Source organism: Globicephala melas, chromosome 8 (genome assembly GCF_963455315.2).
Source record: "Globicephala melas chromosome 8, mGloMel1.2, whole genome shotgun sequence".
NCBI classification, from domain to species: domain Eukaryota; kingdom Metazoa; phylum Chordata; class Mammalia; order Artiodactyla; family Delphinidae; genus Globicephala; species Globicephala melas.
The window spans coordinates 37,245,123-37,266,855 of NC_083321.1; the positions used below are offsets into that span (position 1 = coordinate 37,245,123).

Consider the following 21,733-nt stretch of genomic DNA (forward strand, 5'->3'; position numbering starts at 1 on the left):
GTCCAATTCTGTCTCACCTAATGCCTCCAATCCCAGTTGCCACAGGGGCTTAGCAGTGTGGGAGCTGACAAGAGGCAAAGAAAAGATGAACATCCAAGGTCTTAACAGGAGGAGAGAGGAAAGAGACATCTGCCACCAGAACCGTTTTACAGACCAGTGTTTACCTGATGAGGGACAGTTAAGCGTGGGTTGCTGGTGTGGGCTAAGTGGTATAGAAGGCTGAACATATAAAGTGTCCCATGAGCATGAGACTAGGTCAGCACTGTCAGACAGCTTTGAGTCTGGGCCTGAAATATCTTTATACCTCCAGTTTTTTTGAAAGACACTGAAGAACTTAAAAAAAGTAAAGACTCTTAGGAAAAGATGTATAAAAGATCACATGAAAGAGGGAACTCTCTCAACTCTAAGTAGATAGTGAATAAGAATAGAAGTAGGTATGCTACAATAACTTAATAAAGAAGAGAGTATTTGTTTCTAAAGTTGGATTTTGATGCTTAGTTCATTTATCTCGGGGAATACATTTCAAAGTGGGAAGAGAGAACACGGTTGAAGGCACATTTACCCCTCCTGGGGGATACTTATATCCCTTCCACATCGTTCCTGCAATGAGAAGCATCCAGAAGACAACGATCATTGTGGGGCTTCTTGCTGAGCTGGTGGTGTGTGCAGGGGGAAACAGGCGGTTCTGAAAGGTGTGGTGCTCTATTCCCTGAGTCCTGGAAACTGGGCTGTCTTCATTCAAGACCAGGTGGTGGATGGTCCAGCATGATAGCTCCTGGCTGAGGAGCTTCGTGGTCTAGTCTGGCCTGAAGTGGCTCGCCATGGCTATTTGGTGGTCAGAGCTCAGACACCAATTGTGACATCAGCTCCTGTGACCTTGGGGATCAGAGTGAGTAGCTATGGGACAGTTGGCCAGGATGCCAGATGTGTAGAGGCTGAAGAGCCCTTAGCAGGAGGGCCCCATTCTTTAGTGACTCTGTGTGGTTAGGATCTAGCTGATATCTTTATTAACTCATCACCTGCCAAAATTTTGACTACTTGCTTTATGCAATCAGATGGAAAAAAAAAAAAAAAAAAACACTGCTGTGAACAAAGCCAAATAAAACACACCCTGGATTAACTGGGAGGAGTGACTGGGTATGTACGCTATAAGCAATTACTTAAATACTATTGTTAGGCTATTTAAAGAAGAAAAATCTTGCACTTTGCAAAATGGCACAGTTAAACCCTCATCGTGCAGGGGAAGCCTCCTATCAACTTCCCTGAGAAGGGAAGAAAAGGAGGATGGGCTATTATGCCCATTTCATAGCTGGAGAAACCGAGGCACAGAATAGTTTCAGTGGTTTGGTCAGGATCACACTGTGGCAGTGGCTCAAGCTGAACAAGTGCCCAGTGCCTCCATCTGCATCCCCACCCCACACAGGTCTGACTGTTGGGCCAATACTCTCATAGAAATTCTGGGGCAGATTGAGAAAACAAACAAACAAAAGAACCACCATCATGCCTTGCTCCTAGTATGGGCCTGGGACTTGATAGATACCCATGCCTTCTGGAGGAGCTTCCCAGAAAACCTGCTCCTGTAACTGGCATATTACTAAGACTCTTAGAGTTAAGTTTAACAATGGGAACATCTTTGAAAAAACTGGTCTGAATGACACGGGGTGGGATTTGAGAAACCCAGGAAATGGTTTGCTAAAAGGACACGGCTACTAATGTTTCCTATCGGCAGGCTGGTCTAGTGGAATGAGTGAGAGAGGTATTAAGTCCTGAGATCTATGCTTGCACCCAGCTTCACAAATGGGTTGGTTTGTGTGGCCCTAGGTAAGTATAGTCACCAGTAACTCTTTGTTGACTGGTTCATTATTTTGCCTAGTTGTTAAGTTAGCATTTACTAAATGCTAATTGTCAAGCTTTGCAATAAATGCTTTACATGAATTCCCAAATGTAATCCTCACAAAAACAGAAAGGTACTGGAACATCTCCATTATACAGAGGAAGAAACTTGAGGTTCAGAGAGATTGAACTTTCTCAAGGTCACATGGCTAGGAAGTTGCAAGGTTAGGACTTGAACTCAAATTTACACTAACTCCAGTTTCAGCGTCTGCCAAAGAGGGCATTAAAAATGCTGGTCTAATTTGTTACAGAGTTTGCATGGAGAAAATAAGTTAATAGATGGAACAGTCTTTGAAAAGAATACCCCTGAGGTACGGTTATTGACAAATCTTCGAACCAGGGCTTGCTGTCCTCAGCAGTACTCCCCAAATTCTTTCCCCTTCCGCAGTCTATTTTATTTTCCAGAGGAATGTAAGCTTTCCATTGAGATTTCAGGGTGCCACTGAGTTCTCTTGAAAGGGAAGAATCCAGCCCAACAGACCTTCACGCCCACTCACAGCTGCAGATCTTCATCCAAAATCCGACTCCTCAGGTGTGTCTTGCTCTCCTGAACAGCCTACCTCTCCTTCCATTTCAGAGTTGGAGGCTGAGGAAGAAAGAAACTCAAAGGCAGAGCTGGCCCAACTCGTTGGCTCTGTATGTGACTGGAAGGGCTGCTGAAAAGGTCCCACCAATGTCCACATTCCCTTTCCTCCCAGCAACCACTGATCCACTTGGCCTGAAATCCAGAAGTCAGGCACTGTCTCCACCAGACCCCTTATAAATTCCATAGTGCTTTGAAATAAGTGATGTTAAGTACCCAAGTGGAGGGGGAAAGGCTTAACGATGTCCCAATGGGATGGGAAGTAGCCTGGGAAACTTTGTTCCCACCACATCCTGACCTCTTATTAGTGGTGAGACCCCAACTATCTTTCCTGTTTGGTCAGAAACGCCAGCTGGGAGGGTTAGCCAGAGCCAGGACTGACTACGAGGGATTAACAGGCAAGGTCACTCCTTACCACAAACTCTGGAAATGTGCCCATGTAACATGCAAATCCAACAGAAAGCATCCAGCCAAGCACGATCATGATAATAAGTAAAACAATTTCTAAGACACGATTGCACAGCAAAAGACTATTCACCAAGATCTTGACAAAGGAGTATGCTCATGAAACCCTCAGTTGGGAGAGGTCTCGCATGTCAGTTCCAGTCCTTAGCTCCAAAGGATCTGCAACTCCCTAATAGAGAAGCTGGAGTCTAGTAGGGCATTGTGACATCACTGATTATATGGCCCAGGCCACAACAGGTCAGAGAGACTGCCCCCAGACCAGCAGTTGAGCAGCAAACTAAGCTCTTTGAATGCGTTATCTCACAACAACAATATGAGGTAGGTACTATTATTTATCCCATTTTACTAATGAGAAAACTGAGGTTTACAGAGCCTGAGTGACCTGCACTAGGTCACACAGGTGATGCTCCAGATCAGGGCCCAGTTGCCTGTTAGGAAGTTGGGTTCTTTAGACTAGAGACAGGGATTGGGAAAGGTGTGTTCCTAGGTCTATGACAGCCGTGAGTGAAACAAAACTGAATTCTAGGGAAATGAGAACTCTTTATTTCTGTCCTTGCAATCCCTCCCCTCCCATCTCAAGGGCTGTCTCACCACCATTTTATACCATTCTTCAGTTCCTTTGGTCAGCTCCTGTCCACTGGTTCTCTTTTCTTTTCTTTTTATTATTTTTAAATAAATTTATTTATTTATTATTATTATATTTTTGGCTTCATTGGGTCTTCATTGCTGCGCTCGGGCTTTCTCTAGTTGCGGCGAGCAGGGGCTACTCTTTGTTGCGGTGCGCAAGCTTCTCATTGCAGTGGCTTCGCTTGTTGCGGAGCACGGGTTCTAGGCACGCGGACTTCAGTAGTTGTGGCTCGCGGGCTCTAGAGTGCAGGCTCAGTAGCTGTGGCACATGGGCTTAGTTGCTCCGCGGCATGTGGGATCTTCCCGGACCAGGACTCGAACCTGTGTCCCCTGCACTGGCAGGCGGATTCTTAACCACTGAGCCACCAGGGAAGTCCTGGTTCTCTTTTCTTGGCCTTCAAGAAGCCATAAGTATCCTTGTCCTCTACTCACAAAAACCTCCAACTGTTGCTGTGGCTCCCTTCTTAACTGTCTGTTTCTTAACTGCCTTTTACGACCAAAATTCCTAAACAAGTGGTCCATACCCAAAGCCTTTCTTTCCAGTCCATGCTTTTCTTCCATGCATCACATCCTGACTTCTGCCCCCACCTCACTACTTAAGATGCTCTCTCGGAGGTTACCAAGGATCTCCTTTTTGTCACGTTTAATGACCTTATCTTGATCCCTTTGACCTCCCTGCACTGGTACAGTGGACCTCTCCCTCCACCAAAGTTCCTCCTACATACACATCTCCCTATTATTTTCATATTCCCTTTATTTTCATGATAAATCATTGTAAAACATGAAACTATCCAAAGATGTATAAAGAAAAACGTAATACTCTCCCCCTCTTTCTTAGCCACATGATGTTACCAGTGTTACCAGCTTAGTGTGTGTTCTTCTGCCCAAGACTTCTCTACAAGCTTGCAAATATCACTACACATATAGAGGGATACAGAGGGGTTTTTTCAGTGTTGTTTTATTTAAGGTGATCACACTACACGTGCTACTATGTAACTTGCTTTTCTCCTATAACAATACATCACGGACATCCTCCTGGGTCAATTGATAAAAAATCTAAACACATTCCTTTTTTGTTTCTAATAATAAGCTTTATTGAGGTATAAATCACATGTGATAAAGCACACTCATTTTTAGTGTACAGTTGATATGTATTTTAAAATGTGTCATTCTTGTAACTACCACCACAATCAGGATAGAAAAAATTGTGATCATCTCAAAAAGCTCCCCGTGCACCTTTGCAGTCAATCCCTTCCCCCTAAATCCCTTGGCCCCTGGCAACCACTGATCTGCTTTTGCGTTTTCTAAAACTTCATATAAATGGAATCATAACCTTCTTCCACTGGCTTCTTTCACTTAGCATTAATGCTTTTGAGATTCATTCATGTTGTACAAGAGTTAGTTCTTTTTTATGGAATATTATTGCATTGTATGGATGTATCGGTTTATCAATTTACCTGTCAAAGAACAATAGGGTTGTTTCTAGTTTGGGGCTATTTTGAATAGAGATTTTGTTTTTTGAATAGAGATGTTATAAATATTTGTGTACAGCTTTTTAAGGGAATATAAGTTTTAATTTTTTAGGGTGAATCCCAGGAGGAGGATTGCTGGATCATATGAAAAGTGTCTGTTTACAAAAGACCCTGAATAGCCAAAGCAATCTTGAGAAAGAAAAACGGAGCTGGAGGAATCAGGCTCCCTGACTTCAGATTATACTACAAAGCTACAGTAATCAAAACAGTATGGTACTGGAACAAAAACAGAAATATAGATCAGTGGAACAGGATAGAAAGCCCAGAGATAAACCCACACATATATGGTCACCTTATCTTTGATAAAGGAGGCAAGAATATACAATGGAGAAAAGACAGCCTCTTCAATAAGTGGTGCTGGGAAAACTGGACAGCTACATGTAAAAGAATGAAATTAGAACACTTCCTATACTATACACAAAAATAAACTCAAAATGGATTAAAGACCTAAATGTAAGGCCAGACACTATAAAACTCTTAGAGAAAAACATAGGCAGAACACTCTATGACATAAATCACAGCAAGATCCTTTTTGACCCACCTCCTAGAGAAATGGAAATAAAAACACAAATAAACAAATGGGACCTAATGAAACTTCAAAGCTTTTGCACAGCAAAGGAAACCATAAACAAGACCAAAAGACAGCCCTCAGAATGGGAGAAAATATTTGCAAATGAAGCAACTGACAAAGGATTAATCTCCAAAATTTACAAGCAGCTCATGCAGCTCAATATCAAAAAAACAAACAACCCCATCCAAAAATGGGCAGAAGACCTAAACAGACATTTCTCCAAAGAAGATATACGGACTGCCAAGAAACACATGAAAGGATGCTCAACATCACTGATCATTAGAGAAATGCAAATCAAAACTGCAATGAGGTATCACCTCACACCGGTCAGAATGGCCATCATCAAAAATCTACAAAGAATAAATGCTGGAGAGGGTGTGGAGAAAAGGGAACCCTCTTGCACTGTTGGTGGGAATGTATATTGATACAGCCACTATGGAGAACAGTATGGAGGTTCCTTAAAACACTAAAAATAGAACTACCATATGACCCAGCAATCCCACTACTGGGCATATACCCTGAGAAAACCATAATTCAAAAAGAGTCATGTACCACAATGTTCACTGCAGCACTATTTACAATAGCCAGGACATGGAAGCAACCTAAGTGTCCATCGACAGATGAATGGATAAAGAAGATGTGGCACATATACACAATCGAATATTACTCAGCCATAAAAAGAAACGAAATTGAGTTATTTGTAATGAGGTGGATGGACCTAGAGTCTGTCATACAGAGTGAAGTAAGTCAGAAAGAGAAAAACAAGTACTGTATGCTAATGCATATATATGGAATCTAAAAGAAAAAAAAAACGGTTCTGATGAACCCAGGGTAAGGACAGGAATAAAGACACAGACATAGAGAATGGACTTGAGGACACGGGGAGGGGGAAGCGTAAGCTGGGACGAAGTGAGAGAGTAGCACTGACATGTATACACTACAAAATGTAAAACAGATAGCTAGTGGGAAGCAGCTGCATTGCACGGGGAGATCAGCTTCGTGCTTTGTGACCACCTATGGGTTGGGATAGAGAGGGTGGGAGGGAGACCCAAGAGGGAGGGGATATGGGGATGTATGTATAAAAAAGTGAATCAGCAGAAACTAACACAACATTGTAAAATAATTATACTCCAATAAAGATGTTAAGAAAAATAAGAAAGAAAACTGCCTCTTTAAAAATTTCTCTCTCACTAATTTTCAGCAATTTTATTTTCAGGTTGCTTTGTGTAACTTTCTGCATGTTTCTTCTACCAGGGGTTTGGTGAACTTCTTGAATCTGTGGGCTTATGGTTTTCAACAAATTAGAAAAATATTTGGCTACTGTTCCTTCAAACACTTTTTCTGTCCCCGCTTTTCCCCTTCTGTGACCTCCACTACTTGTGTATTAGACCAATAACCAGTGTGATTCTGTCCCACAGCTTGCTGGTACTCTTGTTCATTTTTCTTCTCTTTGTGTTTCATTTTGGATAGTTTCCATTGCTGTCTTTTTCAAGTTCACTCATCTTTCCCCCTAATCTTCGAAACTTCTGTTAATCCCATACAGTGTATTTTTAATTTGATTTTGTATTTTTCATCTCTAGAAGTTCAACTTCTTTTTTTTTTAATTCTACCTTTCATTTTTCTCCACATGGTGTTCATGTTTTCCTTTACATCCTTGAGTATATTTATGAGATTGATAATAAGCATTTTAAGGAAGCTGTCTGCAAATCTATCATCTCTATCATTTCTGGGCCTGTTTCAATGGTTGATTTTTCTCTTTGTTGTGGGTGATATTTTCCTGTTTCTTTGAACGCCTGGTAACTTTTGGTTGGATGTTTAACATGGTGAATTTTACAGTGTTGAGGGCTGGATTTTGTTGTATTCTTTTTTTTTAAATTAATTAATTAATTAATTTATGGCAGCGTTGGGTCTTCGTTGCTGCACACAGGCTTTCTCTAGTTGTGGCAAGTGGGGACAACTCTTTGTAGCAGTGCATGGGATTCTCATTGTGGTGGCTCCTCTTGTTGCAGAGCACGGGCTCTAGGCACACGGGCTTCAATAGTTGTGGCACGTGGGCTCAGTCGCTGTGGCTCGCAGGCTCCAGAGTGCAGGCTCAGTAGTTGTGGCACACAGGCTTAGCTGCTCTGCGGCATGTGGGATCTTCCAGGACCAAGGCTCAAACCCATGTCCCCTGCATTGGCAGGTGGATTCTTAACCACTGCACCACCAGGGAAGCCCTGTTGTATTCTTTTTGATAGTGTTGGGTTTTCTTCTGGGATGCAATTAAGTTACCTGCAATCAGTTTGAGTGTTCTGAGGCAAGTTTTAAGCTTTGTTGGTGGGCCAGGAGCAGCCTTTACTCTAGAGATAATCATCCCCACTACTGAGTTATGACCCTTTTAAGCGCTCTCTCTGATGCCAATGGTATTAGGTCTTTCTGATCGGTGGAATTTCCCACAACTCCCAGCCCTTCTGGGAGCTCCAAGAAATGTTTGGCCTACTGTTTCTGGGTGGTTCTTTTCCGGGCCTCATGGAATTTTACCCCATGTGTGCACAGACAGAACTCAGCTAAAGACTCACAAGGGTCCCTGTGGAGATGTCCAGAGTTTTTTCTCTGTGGAATTGCCTCTTTTCAGTACTACATCCTGTAAATTCCTGGCACTTTGGCCTCCTTGGTACGCCACTATCTTTCTTTTCAATTCAGCTTCGTTTGGGTAACCCCTCTCTGTGCTGCAGTCTGAAAACTGCCTCTGGGCAGTAGGCAGGGGCTTTTAAAGCTCATCTCTTTTGTTTCCTTTCTTTCAAAGTTCACAGTCTGGTGCTGGCCCTTGTGCAAGATCTGAAAATAATTATTTCATATATTTTATGCAATTTTCTATTTGTTTATGGAGAGAAGACAACTCCTGTAGCAGTTGATTCTTCACAGACAGAAGCAGAAGTCTAACTTATTTTTTTTTAATTCCTGTATAATATTCCACGTGTATTTCTTCTTTCTCTCTCTCTCTTTTTTTTGGCCGAGCCACATGGCTTGTGGGATCTTAGTTCCCCGACCAGGGATTGAACCCAGGCCCCAGCAGTGAAGGCGCCGAGTCCTAACCACTGCACCGTCAGGGAATTCCCTCATCTTTCTCCTAATAATGGGTATATCAGTCAAGATCTAGTCAGGAGATAGAAACTACACAGTAATTTGAACAGAGAATGTTCGATAAAAAGAATTATTAACTAGGAACAGGAGATTAATGGAAGAGGTAGAAAGCTCTACATGTCACAGGAATAGCATATATAGGGAGCAGCCACCACCACTAGAACTGAGGCAAAGCATCCAAGGAAGGAATAAACTTGAAAGAGTCTCTGCCCTTCCAGGGTTGAGATCCAAAACTTGGACAAGTGGTGGTCATGGTAGGGATATCCAATGAGCTGCTGTAGGCCGAGCCTGGAACGTAGGGCACCACCCTCTGAGATGCTGGTGGAATTTGCTGGGAAGTCTCCATGGGGGGTGTCTGTCAAGCTTACTGATCATTGCTGAGAATCTACCCTCTGGGGATACACCAGTAGAATGTACTGGGAAGCCACCTTGTTGGGGGTGGTAGAACTCATTTGAGTAGCAGGAGCACCACTGAAACTCAATGGAAAGCACCCTACACAGGGGCCACTGAAACTCGACAGAGGTGAGCACTACTGGATATCCCGACTCATGCCACTGGCAGCCACACAGTAGGACCAAGAACAAAAGCACACTGGAAGGAGGAAGTCTCTTCCTCCTTGCAGTATCACCCCCAGGCCCTCTATTGACAAAACTTAATATTGTGCCCACTAGCAAGAGAGAAATCCTTAAAAGGTCCACCTCCACAATAGCAATAAATGGTGTATTTGGAACTGAAAGGCAATAAATTAGTAACCGGCACAATGTGCATTTAGATTTTTTTCCCAACTTTTTATCACCATAAACAATGCTGTGATTGTCATAAACAAAATTTCTTGGACACATTTCTCTTGCACGTTGCCAATTTTTTACTTAACCAGAGAAGCAGCAAAATGACCAAAAAAAAGCACGCCAGTTCAGACAGAGCATGAAAATTGAGAGGCGATATAAAATCTTGAGAAAAAAGAACTAGTTTAAGAAAAGAAAGATTGCAGTTTCATTTCACAAGGTCAAAGGACATTTGTGGAAGGATGGCCTGAGATGCAGCATATGCTGTCAGTCAATGAATAACAATATAAGCTCCACACATCTAAAGAGTAAATGATACTGTCTTGTGTTTTTGGTTTTTTTTTTTTTTTTTTGGCCGTGCTGCACATAGCCTGTGGGACCTTAGTTTGCCGATCAGGGATTGAACCTGGGCCATGGCAGTGAAAGCACTGAGTCCCAACCACTGGACCGCCAGGGAATTCCCAATACTGTCTTCTGATGAACAAAAGTTCTAAATTTTCATGAGGTCCAATCTGTCTATTTTTTTCTTTTGTTGCCTATGTCTTTTGTGTCATATCCAAGAAATCACTGCCAAATCCAATGTCATAACGCTTTTGTCCTATATTTTTTTCTAAGAGTTTTATTGTTTTAGGGCTTACATTTAGGTCTTTGATCCATTTTGAGTTAGTATTTGTATATGGTATTAGATAAGGATCTAACTTCATTTTTGCATATGGATATTCAGTTTTCCCAACACCATTTGCTGAGAAGACTGTCCTTTTCCCACTGAATGGTCTTGGCACTTTTGTCAAAAATAATTGACCATATATATGAGGGTCTGTTTCTGGACTCTCTACTCCACTGGTGACATACTTAGAGTAGTCAAAATCACAAAGGCAGAAAGCAGAATGGTGCTTGCCAGGGGCTGGAGGGAGGGAAGAATGGGAAGTTATTGTTTAAAGGGTACAGAGTTTGTTTTACAAGATGAAAAGAATTATGGGACAGATGGTAGTGATGGCTGTAAAACATTACGAATGTAATTAATACCACTGAACTGTATACTTAAAAATGGTTAAGATGGTAAATTGTACATTATGTGTATTTTACAATTAAAACTTTTTTTAAAGAAGTAAATGATAAGGATACATTTGTCTGATATTCAGAATACCGAGGTTTTATCCCTAAACAATGTGTCTGATAGGACACATAACTATGAAAGCAAAGAGTGTAAACAGAGATCAGAAGCAGAGGACCAAGAAAAACCATTCTTGTGTTTTTTCTCAAACTATAAACAAAGGAGCAGAATATACACTTTTCCCATTTCTTAGCCTGAGGACTTTTTTTCTCTTTTAATATAATTAACATCTTTGTATAATGCATACATCCTGGGTACTTTTATTTCTCTAAGACAAATTCCCAAAAGTGGGGTTAAAACTGGTATGTATATTTAATTTTGTAACCTTTTCTCCCCAGAACATTGTCAGTAATACATCTCTTATTCAACAGGATATCAGAAACAAGGAAATAGGAAATACTTCACTAAACCTCAGTTTGCTCAACAGTAAAAGTGAGATAATAATTGATAATAATTCCATCTAGGGTTTTGTGAAGATTAACTGCAATGAAGCGCATAAAACTCTTAGCAATGTACCTTCCACATGGGAACTGATAGCTACACACAGGCATGTGTGTGCACGTGCGCGCGCGCGCGCACACACACACACACACACACACACACACACACACACACAACAGGCGTAGAGTGTTCCTAGTGCCTATAATTCATCCATAGTTATTAAACCAGAAGAGAATTGGTGGTTTGGATGGAAGGCCTCTTCCATAAAAGGTTCTTTCATAAAAGATGGAAGAACCTTGTTCAGGCCTTACTTCTAACTTGATAGCTTTTCCTTGATTAATGGATTTCTGATAGGATCTGTTAAATCTTAGAATCTCTGGAAGTTTCGAAGTTTCTGAGGTGTGTTAGATCTGGCTGAGGTGCTCTTAACAAGCCTCTTATCCTTCAACCGTCTCACCTCCTACCTTGTCTCCCGGCTTCCACTCTCCACTCCCCACCCCCCACCCCAAGTCTCTTCACAACTCATCTGTCAGACTTATTCTTTTTCAACTCAGTCAGATCGTGTCACTCCTCTGTTCAAAACCCTCCAGTGGCTTCCTCTCTCTCAGAGCAAAAGCCTAAGAAAGAAAAAAGCAGCCCCTTGCATCTGGGAACCGGACTGACCTAGCTAGGTCTCAGTGTTGCTACAAGCTGACCTGGCCCTCACAGCCAGGCTCCTGTTGTCTCCTGTTGGATATAAACCATCTCAGAACACTGACATCAGACAGGGTCACTCAGACCATGATAAAATGAGACCAAACAAGGCCTCGTCATAATTTCTTCTAAGCAGAGACAAAAACAAGGTCACTGTGCAACCCAGGAAATACCCAAACATCCTCTTCTCTCTGCTAATGAGACTACTGGTTCTCTACCAATCACAGCCTTAAACTTGCTCTAGTTTACCCATCTGAGAGATAATATATATTGAGATACCCAATCATAGAATTGTCCCTGCCTTCTGACAGCACCCAATGCAAAGTAAAGCTTTGATTCCTTAAGCCCTCTCCCAAATCACGCAGAGCCCAAATCCTATAATAGGTTCTTTCCACACTCTTACTCAGCTGTCCCAGTGGTTCTCCACAGTATCTGCTCCCTCACCGGAAGGGGTAATCAACCCAACTTGTTTAAGTATGGGTGTGTTCCTGATGGTCTCTGGTGGGAGGGCATTGACAAGCCAGAGTACCAGTTGTCCGCAAAGTTCTTATAGTGGTTAGAATCACCCAGGCTTGTTAAAACAGATTGCTTGACCTGATCCCCAGAGTTTCTGATTCTGTTAAGTCTGGGGTGAGGCCTTAGAATCCGTATTTCTAACAAGTTCCAGGTGATGCTGAGGCTGCAGGTCCGGGGACCACACAGGAAGAATCACTGTCCTAAACCATCTGTGGCTCCCCCTTATTTCTCTGACGTAGCCTACTTCTGCTTCCTCACCTCTTCTTTGGACTCCAGCCACACTGGCCTCCCCGCGGTTTTGACTCTCCCCAAGCACACGTCTGTCTTAGTGCTCTGGTTGCCCTCTAATATGGAATGCTTACTTTCTCACCTCTCAAGGAGACCTACCCTCACTTCCTTAACCTGCCTTTTAAAAATTATTCCCCACAACACTTAATCAGTTCTTACATATGGTCTAATTTACTTACTATTTTTATTGTTTTGCTCTCCTCCTACTAATAAAAGAATGACAGCCTTAGGACTGCTGATACTTTTGTCTATTTTGTTTACTGCAGTATCCTCAGACCTAGAAAAATATTGCAGGGGAGCAAAATTTGTCACCCTAAAACGTGTCTCTTTGGCAGGAGGGTTAACTTAGGATGTCCATTTTTAAGGCCCCAAAGACTTCCCCCAACTGCCTAAAAGGATTTAGAGAGAAGGCCCGTTCCCCTAATTAAGGTGTCACCAGAGATATCTGCAAAGAATATGGGATAGGTGTGGTGGCGGGAACTCGGCAGAGCCTAGAAATCAGAGTCACCTAGTCTCTGCAAGGGCCAGCAAACATTTGTTTACCAAGTATTTACTTTCTCCATGTGAACTGCCTTTCTCCCCTTTGAAGTCTCAAACCACAACCCCCAACATCCTCTTTTGCCATAGCTGAAGATGGTATTTAAGGTGAGGGCTTCGGCCATTAAGGCGAGTCACTCAGTTCTCCTGGGTCTCTCCCAGGTATACATGCTATTAACTTTTGTTTGATTTTCTCCTATTATTCTGTCTGGTGTCAGTTTACTTCTTAGACAGCCAGAGGAAGCTAGAAGAATAGAGGAAAATTTCTTCCTCCCCGACAATATCTAGCAAGTAGCCAATGCTCAACAAAAGTTTGTTGAATAAATAAGTGCTCCTTCCAGTCTTTCCCTTTCTTCTCCCAATAGAATCACAGCATTCCTACCTTTGGCTCTTCCTATAAATACAATCACCTTCCTGCCCACCCAACCTCTTGACAGTTACAATAGCCAGCTCCCAGGACTTTTTAGGCCCACTGGCTCAAACCAGGGATGCAAAGCAGGTAAGTAACTCATTCAAGGAAACCAAACAAGGCCCGCAAATTGCATCTCTTCGTCTTACTTCTCCAGATGACATTAACCACCAATCTACCTTTTTTGTCTTCAAACTCTGTTGCCTGACTTTTTCCTCTCTCGGCCACCAACGCTGTTATGCTCTGCCCCGCCCCGCCAAAGGCACACCACCCTCACTCGGCTGTCTTATTTCCCAGTTCTGACAATTCTCCTCCTGCGTCCGTTTTCCTATCCAGCCCCCCCGAAATTTCTCTTTTGAAGCTCCATTACCTCTTCCTTCCTAAATCCAACCACAATTTGGGGTCTTTCTTGATCTTTCTCGATACTCTACTGAATTTATCATATCCTTCTCGAAACTCTCTCCCAGAACAGCGCCAATATCTTCTACCTCCTTTACTGCTTCTCCTCGGGTCCTTCCTATTCCTGTCTTCACCGATGTCCCCAAGTTTCCCTCCAGCAAGCTGGGTCGTGGTTTCCTTGGCGCTCACGCGTTTCTGAACGCGCTCGGGGTTCGCGGAGGAGCGGTGGTGCGACTCGGGGCGGAGCCTCGCTGAGCCTAGGGCGTTGGACACCGGTGGACTTTCGAGTCTGGGAAGGGGCGGGGCCTTGAACCGCTCGGGAAGTTTGATCCTCGGCAGCCCCCGTCCAGGACAGTGCGGAAGGAGATTCCCGGGCTGGGATCTCAGAACCCGACTCACGGTCCTGGCTGGAGATGGAGTTCAACAGTGAGGGTGTGACGCGACTGCTTGGCAAGGTGCGGCCAGCCCGCCGGGCAGGGTCTGGGGCGCCGGGGCTTGGGGGCGTTTCCACCCCTGGCCGGGCCACCTCCTTGGGGCGTTTCCCCGGTTTGTCAAGGGGCTTGGAGCGGGGGGTGGGCTGGCCTGAAGCCGACTGCGGGGAGTGGCCGCAGGGAGGGCGCGGACCTCTCCTTCCCGAGGCCGGGGCTCTGGCTTCGCCTGCAAATCCGAGATCCCCCAACCTCCACCCGCTGTGAGACCTTCTCACGCCACCAGCTTCTCTTGGTCTCAGCTTCCAGCCCTCGCCAGTCCCTTTAACCATGCCTTTCTCTCTGCAGAAATGGCCTGCCCTCACCCCACCCCCTTTTTTTTAATGATTCGCGTGGCTAATCCTTTGTAGGACTCAACTCAGATGTCACTCCCTAGAAACAGAATCACTACCTCCTTTACTTGCTTTCAGAAATATCGATTATCACATCGTGGAGTAATTATTTACATACAAACCTTACTCGGGCGGTGAACTCTGATGGCAGAGAGTGCTGTAGAATTCCCATCACCTAACCTGACACGACGGAGTGCTGAGTGTGCAGTGAATGAAAGACCTGTGTAGACTTAAGAATGAAGACAGGGTTGGAAGGCCCGGAAGAGATCCTCGTAATGTTGAAAGGTTGAGGTGGAGGGCTGACCCGGAAGTCTGACCTGCGTTTCTCGGGCATGACTAACGCCAGTTTCTATGTTACACCAGGCTCTTAGTTCAGGCTCTCTAATTCCCCACCAGTGTACAGTCTGAGGCAACCACCTTTTCCACCAGTTTCTTAGTTATATGATTCATAATGCTTCTGAAAACTTCCCTATGCGGAAACGGTACGTTTATGCCGTTTTTTTGTTTTGTTTAAAATTTTACTGAAGCATGAGACATGATACATTCAGAATAAAACAGTAGCAAAATGTAATGGCAGCAGTTAAATATGAATCATATACATGCACATACTTTTCTGGTTCTTTTGATTACATTTTCCTTTCAAGATAAACTGCTCTCTCTTTAGTTGGGTTTGCCTGTGTCTTTCTTTGTTGGGGCAGTTTGTACACCCCTTCGAGGTTTTGAAGCCTTATGATTGAAATTGTTTATATACTTGATTTGAATGATTTTATCTACTGTGACAGGTGTGTAGGTCTTGTAGGAAGAGAAGTATCATCGTCCTTAGGATTACACCCTTCCTGTGTCCTCTTCAGAGAACATGAAATTAAAAGAACCACTCTATCAAGTTTTTCAGTGACGGAAGCATGGTGTATTGTCCAGGGGGAAGAATTGCTAAAGCTGAGAATAGAAAAAGAACTTCATAATTTTGGTGGAACTGGAATGCAGGAAAAAGACAAAAGAGAGACAATAATTTTCTCAAGGGTGGGACCAGTATAGTTGAGGAAGGTTTTTGTTTTTGTTTTTTATCATCAGTGCATAGCATGGAGTCTGGCACTTAGGTGCTTAATAAATGTCTGTTGGATGTGTAAATTAAGGAGACCATTTAGAAACACGTTAGTCCAGCAGGTATTTCCAAAGGTCCTTAACCCTCAAGGTAGGCAAATAATATAATAACTTAATACTTGGAAATAATTTTACTGCTGAAACATTTGTGAAGTGAACAATACATTAAAATCAAGCAACTGTAAGGAGAACATGAAAAATCTTATTGAAAACAAATGAAACCTAATAAGTATTCCAACCTAGATAAATATTCCAGCTTCATGGATGTGAAGATGTCAGCTCTCTCCAGATTGATCTATAGAGCCAATGCAATTCCAATCAAAATTCTAACAGGGTATTTGGCGAACTTTTCAGACTGATTCTAAAATCATTTGGAAGGGCAGAAGGCCAGGAATAATCTTGACATTTTTACAGAAGAATAGGTGTGGGACTTGCTCTACCAGATGTCAAGACTAGTAATGGAGGCTTAGTGTGATGTTGGTGTAGGACAGACAAATTAACCAGTGGAACAGACTAGAGGGCTTAGAACCATGTTCACACGTGTTTGGAAATGTGATATAAAACAGAAGAGGCATTGCAGATAACTACAGAAAGGAGAATGCAGAGACAAATGATTATCTATACAGGCGAAAATGAAATTGGACCCTTACCTCTGACCAAACATAAAAATTCCCCGTGGACTGAAGATTCAAGTGTAAAAGACGAGCTTTAAAACGTATAGAGATAAATGTAGGAAAGAATCTTCATGGACTCAGAGTATGCAAACATTTTTTAAACAAGACGTAAAATACTCAAAGAAGAGTGATAAATTTGATTGCATTCAAATTAAGAACTTTTATGTATAAAAAGACACCATGAAGAGAGTGAAGAGGCAAAATACAAACTTGGAGAATAATATTGTAATGCATAATTGACAAAGTATTGGTATCCAGAATATATAAATTAGCCTACAAATCAATATTAAAACCAATAGAAAATTGGACAAAAGACACAAATAATCACTTTTTAAAAAAAGAAGAATCAGGGAAATGAATGTTTGCTCAACCCATTAGTAACCATGGAAAAGCAAATTGAGAGCATGGTAAAACACCATTTTCTCTCACTAGATTGTCATAAATTAAGGTCATTTCAAAGGGTTTGGAGGATGTGGATGAATGGGAATTTTAAACTCTGTGGTAGTTACCATAGAGAATTCATAATATATGAAGCAAGAGACATTCACAGAATTACTCATCATTAAAAAGTAGAAACAACCCAAATGTTCATTGACAGAAGGAAGGATAATTTGTTCTGTACTCATTCACACAATGGAAAACACTATGCAGCAGTGAAAATGAATGAACTACAACATGCAACAATACAAGTGAATCTTAGAAACATTATATTCAGTGAAAAAAATTGGAGGTTATATGCAAGATTATATTTTGATTAAAACAAGAAACAACGAAACAACAGTGTGGTGTTTAGGGACGCACACAAATGCGATAAAAACTATGGAGGGCAAAAGCAAAGGAGTGTGACCACACAATTTAAGGTAGGCAGTTGAATGGTTAAGAGAAGGAGCACCCGGACAGGTGTAATAGAATTGGAAAGGTCTGTGCTGTCCAGTATGGTAGCCACTAGCTACATGTGGCTCTTTAAATTCATCAAAATTAGATAAAATTAAAAATGAGTTTCTTGGTCACACCAGCCACATATTAAGTGTCAGTAGCCACTTGTGGCTACTGTATTGGACAGAACACATAATGATCTTTTCCATCATGGCAGAAAGTTTTGTTGGACAGCACTGTTCTATATCAAACATGGGTGAGTTGGTGCCTGAGTGTTTATTCTTCAAAATGTATATATATGTACATATATGTTTATATGTATATATATTCTTTTTTTTTTTTTTTTTTGCGGTACGCGGGCCTCCCACTGCTGTGGCCTCTCCCGTTGCGGAGCACAGGCTCCGGACGCGCAGGCTCAGCAGCCATGGCTCACGGGCCTAGCCGCTCCGCAGCATGTGGGATCTTCCCGGACCAGGGCACGAACCCATGTCCCCTGCATCGGCAGGTGGACTCTCAACCACTGCGCCACCAGGGAAGCCTTGTATATATATTCTTTAGTTGTATTAAATATTAAGTTTAGAAAACTTCTCTGGTTCCCTAATTCCTATTTCCCACTCCCCTGGCCAAGTTACCTTGGACAGGTAACTTAACCTCGATTTGCTCAGTTATGAAATAATAGGATTGGATTTGATCTGTAAGATTCATTAATGTTTAATTTTTTTTTTAATAAAATGATGCCACAAAGTATTCCTCAGGGTGTCCAACATTTGAGCAATGTCATACAGGAGTACTCTTGATGTTCGTAAGTATCAGTCTACTAAATAAACATACTGTAGTATAGTGGATAAAGTTAAACTTTTAGTAACTCCTCAATTTTTCAACTGATTTTTATGATAGTATAATTGCTTTAGTTTTAGAATCTCGTGGGCCAGTTTTCCTCTTTAGTTCCCTGCCTGCACCCTTTAAGCAAATGGCATTGTCTGAGGCATATTCCTTGAAGAATGTTATACAAGCTTCTCTTAGGTGGTATAGGAACAGTAATGGAATATATGTCTTAATATTACACTAAGAAGATACTCTGTTTCATATATAGTGACAATGATGTGCTTTTTATTTTTCTAGGACAGATAAAATAGGTGTTTTTCGTCAGAAAGGCAAATCACATATTCGACTAGTAGTGATGTTTGGATTTTCAAGCCCTAACAAAGAGTGCTTTTGACAAACTTTTATGTCAGTTTTGCAGTTAGATCAGTTCTGGTATATAGCCCTATGCAGCCATTAATCATTACATTCTCAGAGGATGTTAAGGATGTAGAAAACAGCTTATAACATCAAATAGAAGACAAAACAAAAATTATTTGGTTCATAATAAATATATATTCCAGGTGACAACAATGCAGCCTTTTGTACATTTGTGTAGTGTCTGGAGTTGGGATGGTTTCATTCACTTTTGTTTTCACTGAATCTGGGACTCATTTTTACCCTGCTGTAGTTAATACTGATCGATTCTTAGTTTTAGTGATCTTAGTGATCGATGCTCAGTCCTTTGGATCATAATTGCTTTCTATATCCACTCTACTCATATAAATCTGCCTCTTTGCTAACTCCCATCCAATTAGCCTGCATTTATTGAAGCCATACCCTGTGCTAAATGCTATGGGGAAATAAAAATGAGTAAGAGATGTTTCTAGTCCTCAAGTTGTTAATTATACACTTTTTCTTCTGCCAAATTCTTTCCCATCTTAAAATGACCTTCCTCCTTCCCTCTAATTTTCTGTACCGTTCTAGGCTCTAATGTGAATTGTAGACAGCTCTTTTCAGAGGCCTTTCTGTAACCTAGGTATGCTTTGTCGATTCATCGTTTCCTGTCGGTACTTACTATTGTATACATATTTTGTTTAATATCTCACTTTTACATATGTTAATCATGAGATCTTCATACATACCTGCTGAAGTTGGCAGGCAGTAGAGCTATATCTCTTTTGCCTGTGAAAAACTTAAGACTCAGAGAGAGGAAATAGGATCTCTTAGCAGTTATTTTATTTTCTCCCAGTCTCCTCCAACCCTAGGCACCCACTAAGCTACTTTCTGTTTCTATGGATTTGCCTATTTTGGGTACTTTATATACAAGTCATACAATATGTGGCTTTTTGTGTCTGTTTTCTTTAACTTAGTGTAATGTTTTTAAGGTGTATCCAAGTATGTATCAGTTCTTCATTTTTATGGCTGAATATTCCATTTTATGGATATGTCACACTTTATTCATCAGTTGATGGACATTTGGATTGTTTTCACTTCTTGATTGTTATGAATAATGCTGCTATGAACAATTGTGCACAAGTTTTTGTGTGGACATGTTTTCATTTTTCTTGGGTATATACCTCAGAGTGGAATTGTTGGGTCATATGGTAACTCTGTGTTTAATCTTTTGAAGAACTGCCAAACTCTTCCAAAGCAGCTGCACCATTTTACTACCAGCAGTGGTGTATGTATATGAGGGTTCTGATTTCTCCACATCCTTTCCCACATTTGTTACTGTCTTTTTGATTATAGTATGAATCCTCTGACTTCTTTTTTTTTTTTTATTTGTTTTTGGCTGCATTGTGTCTTCGTTGCTGCACTCGGGCTTCCTCTAGTTGCGGCAAGCGGGGGCTACTCTTTGTTGCGGTGCCCGGGCTTCTCATTGCGGTGGCTTCTCTTGTTTCGGAGCACGGACTCTAGGCGCACTGGCTTCAGTAGTTGTAGCACATGGGCTCAGTAGTTGTGGCTCGTGGACTCTAGAGCGCAGGCTCAGTAGTTGTGGTGCACAGGCTTAGTTGCTCCGTGGCATGTGGGATCTTCCCCTGCTAGGGCTCAAACCCGTGTCCCCTGCATTGGCAGGCGGATTCTTAACCACCACGCCACCAGGGAAGCTCTTTTTAATTCTTTTTTAAGATTGTTTTGGCTGCATTCCTTGAATTTCCATATGAATTTTAAGGTCCGTTCGTCAATTTTTGCAAATGAGCAAAAAAAGTCAGCTGGGATTTTGATATGGATTGGCGATTGTTGAATCTGTTGGGGAACATTGCCATCTTAACAATATCAAGTCTTCTGATCTATCGACAAGGGATACCTTTCTATTCATTTAGACCTATTTTAATTTCTTTCAACAATGTTTTGTAGTTTTTAGAGTGTAAGTTTTGCATCTTGTTAAATTTATTCCTAAGTATTTTATTCTTTTTGATGCTATTGTAAACGTAATTGTTTTCTTAATTTCATTTTCAGAATGGTAATAGACTCTTAACATACTTTTTTTTTTTTCATTTAATGCCTAGCACAAGTCCAGGAGGTGGGTATAATTTCTCTTTGCGAATGAGAAAATAAGTTCAAAGAAGTTAAATGATTTTGCCCACAGGGCAACCAAGGTAGTATTTCTGAGACTACATCTGGATGAATGAGGAGGCAGGTCACTCAACCTGACTGCAAACCTTTGCATGCTTTCTGTTTTCCCTTTGAAACCCAGCTGCGGTACCAGGTAGGGAAATTCAGGATGTCTCAAGTGAATGAGATATTCAGGCACGAGAGGTGGATCTTACAGTGATGACAGGGGTGCTACATCCTGCCCTACTTCTTAAGCCTTCAGGAAGTATTTGGAGGCATTTGATATAGTGATTAAAGGCCCAGGCACTGGGTTTGAGCTCTGGCTTCACTACTTAACTTGCTATCTACCACAGCAAGTTATTTTGATTCTCTAGCTTTCATTTTCATCTTCTATAAAGTCAAGCAGTTATAAGCCCTGCCTACTTCATAGGGTCGTTATTAAAAGGATGAAGTCAAATACTATTCATGTTTGTAAAACTCAGAGCCCAGGGCCTAGCACATAGTAAGTGTTCAGTTAAATGTTAATTTGTAATTGTTCTGTTGCTTATAATTTTATTCTTATTCCGTGTTCATTTTTCTCTCTTCAGTACAAGTTCAGGGATCTAACTATGGAAGAACTGAAGAATGTAAATACGTTTTTCCCACATTTCAGATATTCCATGGATACCTATGGTAAGAATTGTATCCTCTAGTTTTTGCTACATTGTTTAAACTATTAATTATTTGTTCCTAGAGATCTACAAACTTATTATAATTTCTCATTTCTCTCTTTTATCCCCTGATTTTGAGCTACACTTTATGACCTGTGGTTTTTGAGGAAATTTAAGTTAATAAAATTTATATGGTATTAGTTTTCTATTGCTGCTGTAACAAATGAACACAAATTTAGTGGCTTAAAACAACACAGGGACTTCCCTGGTGGTCC

The 21,733-nt window shown here is 41.6% G+C and overlaps 2 protein-coding genes across 6 annotated transcripts in view; one reads left to right on the forward strand and one right to left on the reverse strand.

Annotated features, from left to right (window-relative positions):
- Positions 1-2,386: 2,386 nt before the first annotated feature.
- MISFA (mitochondrial sheath formation associated) lies at positions 2,387-2,960 on the reverse strand. The gene is given in 2 exon segments (XM_030864352.2): positions 2,387-2,479; positions 2,892-2,960. Coding segments are annotated over 2 exon segments (162 nt in total).
- An 11,361-nt stretch (positions 2,961-14,321) lies between these two features.
- Positions 14,322-21,733, forward strand: part of UEVLD (UEV and lactate/malate dehyrogenase domains) — a 46,692-nt gene continuing 39,280 nt past the window's right edge. For 3 of the 5 annotated variants that reach the window (XM_030864914.2, XM_060303439.2, XM_060303440.2), the window contains exons 1-2: positions 14,323-14,432; positions 21,396-21,480. In XM_030864914.2, coding sequence (XP_030720774.1) covers positions 14,391-14,432; positions 21,396-21,480 — 127 coding nt within the window. In that variant the 5' untranslated portion in view covers positions 14,323-14,390. Of the gene's footprint in view, positions 14,433-20,762; positions 20,777-21,395; positions 21,481-21,733 lie in introns of those variants that run through there. The other 2 variants (XM_060303438.1, XM_030864924.2) reach the window with 2 other exon arrangements.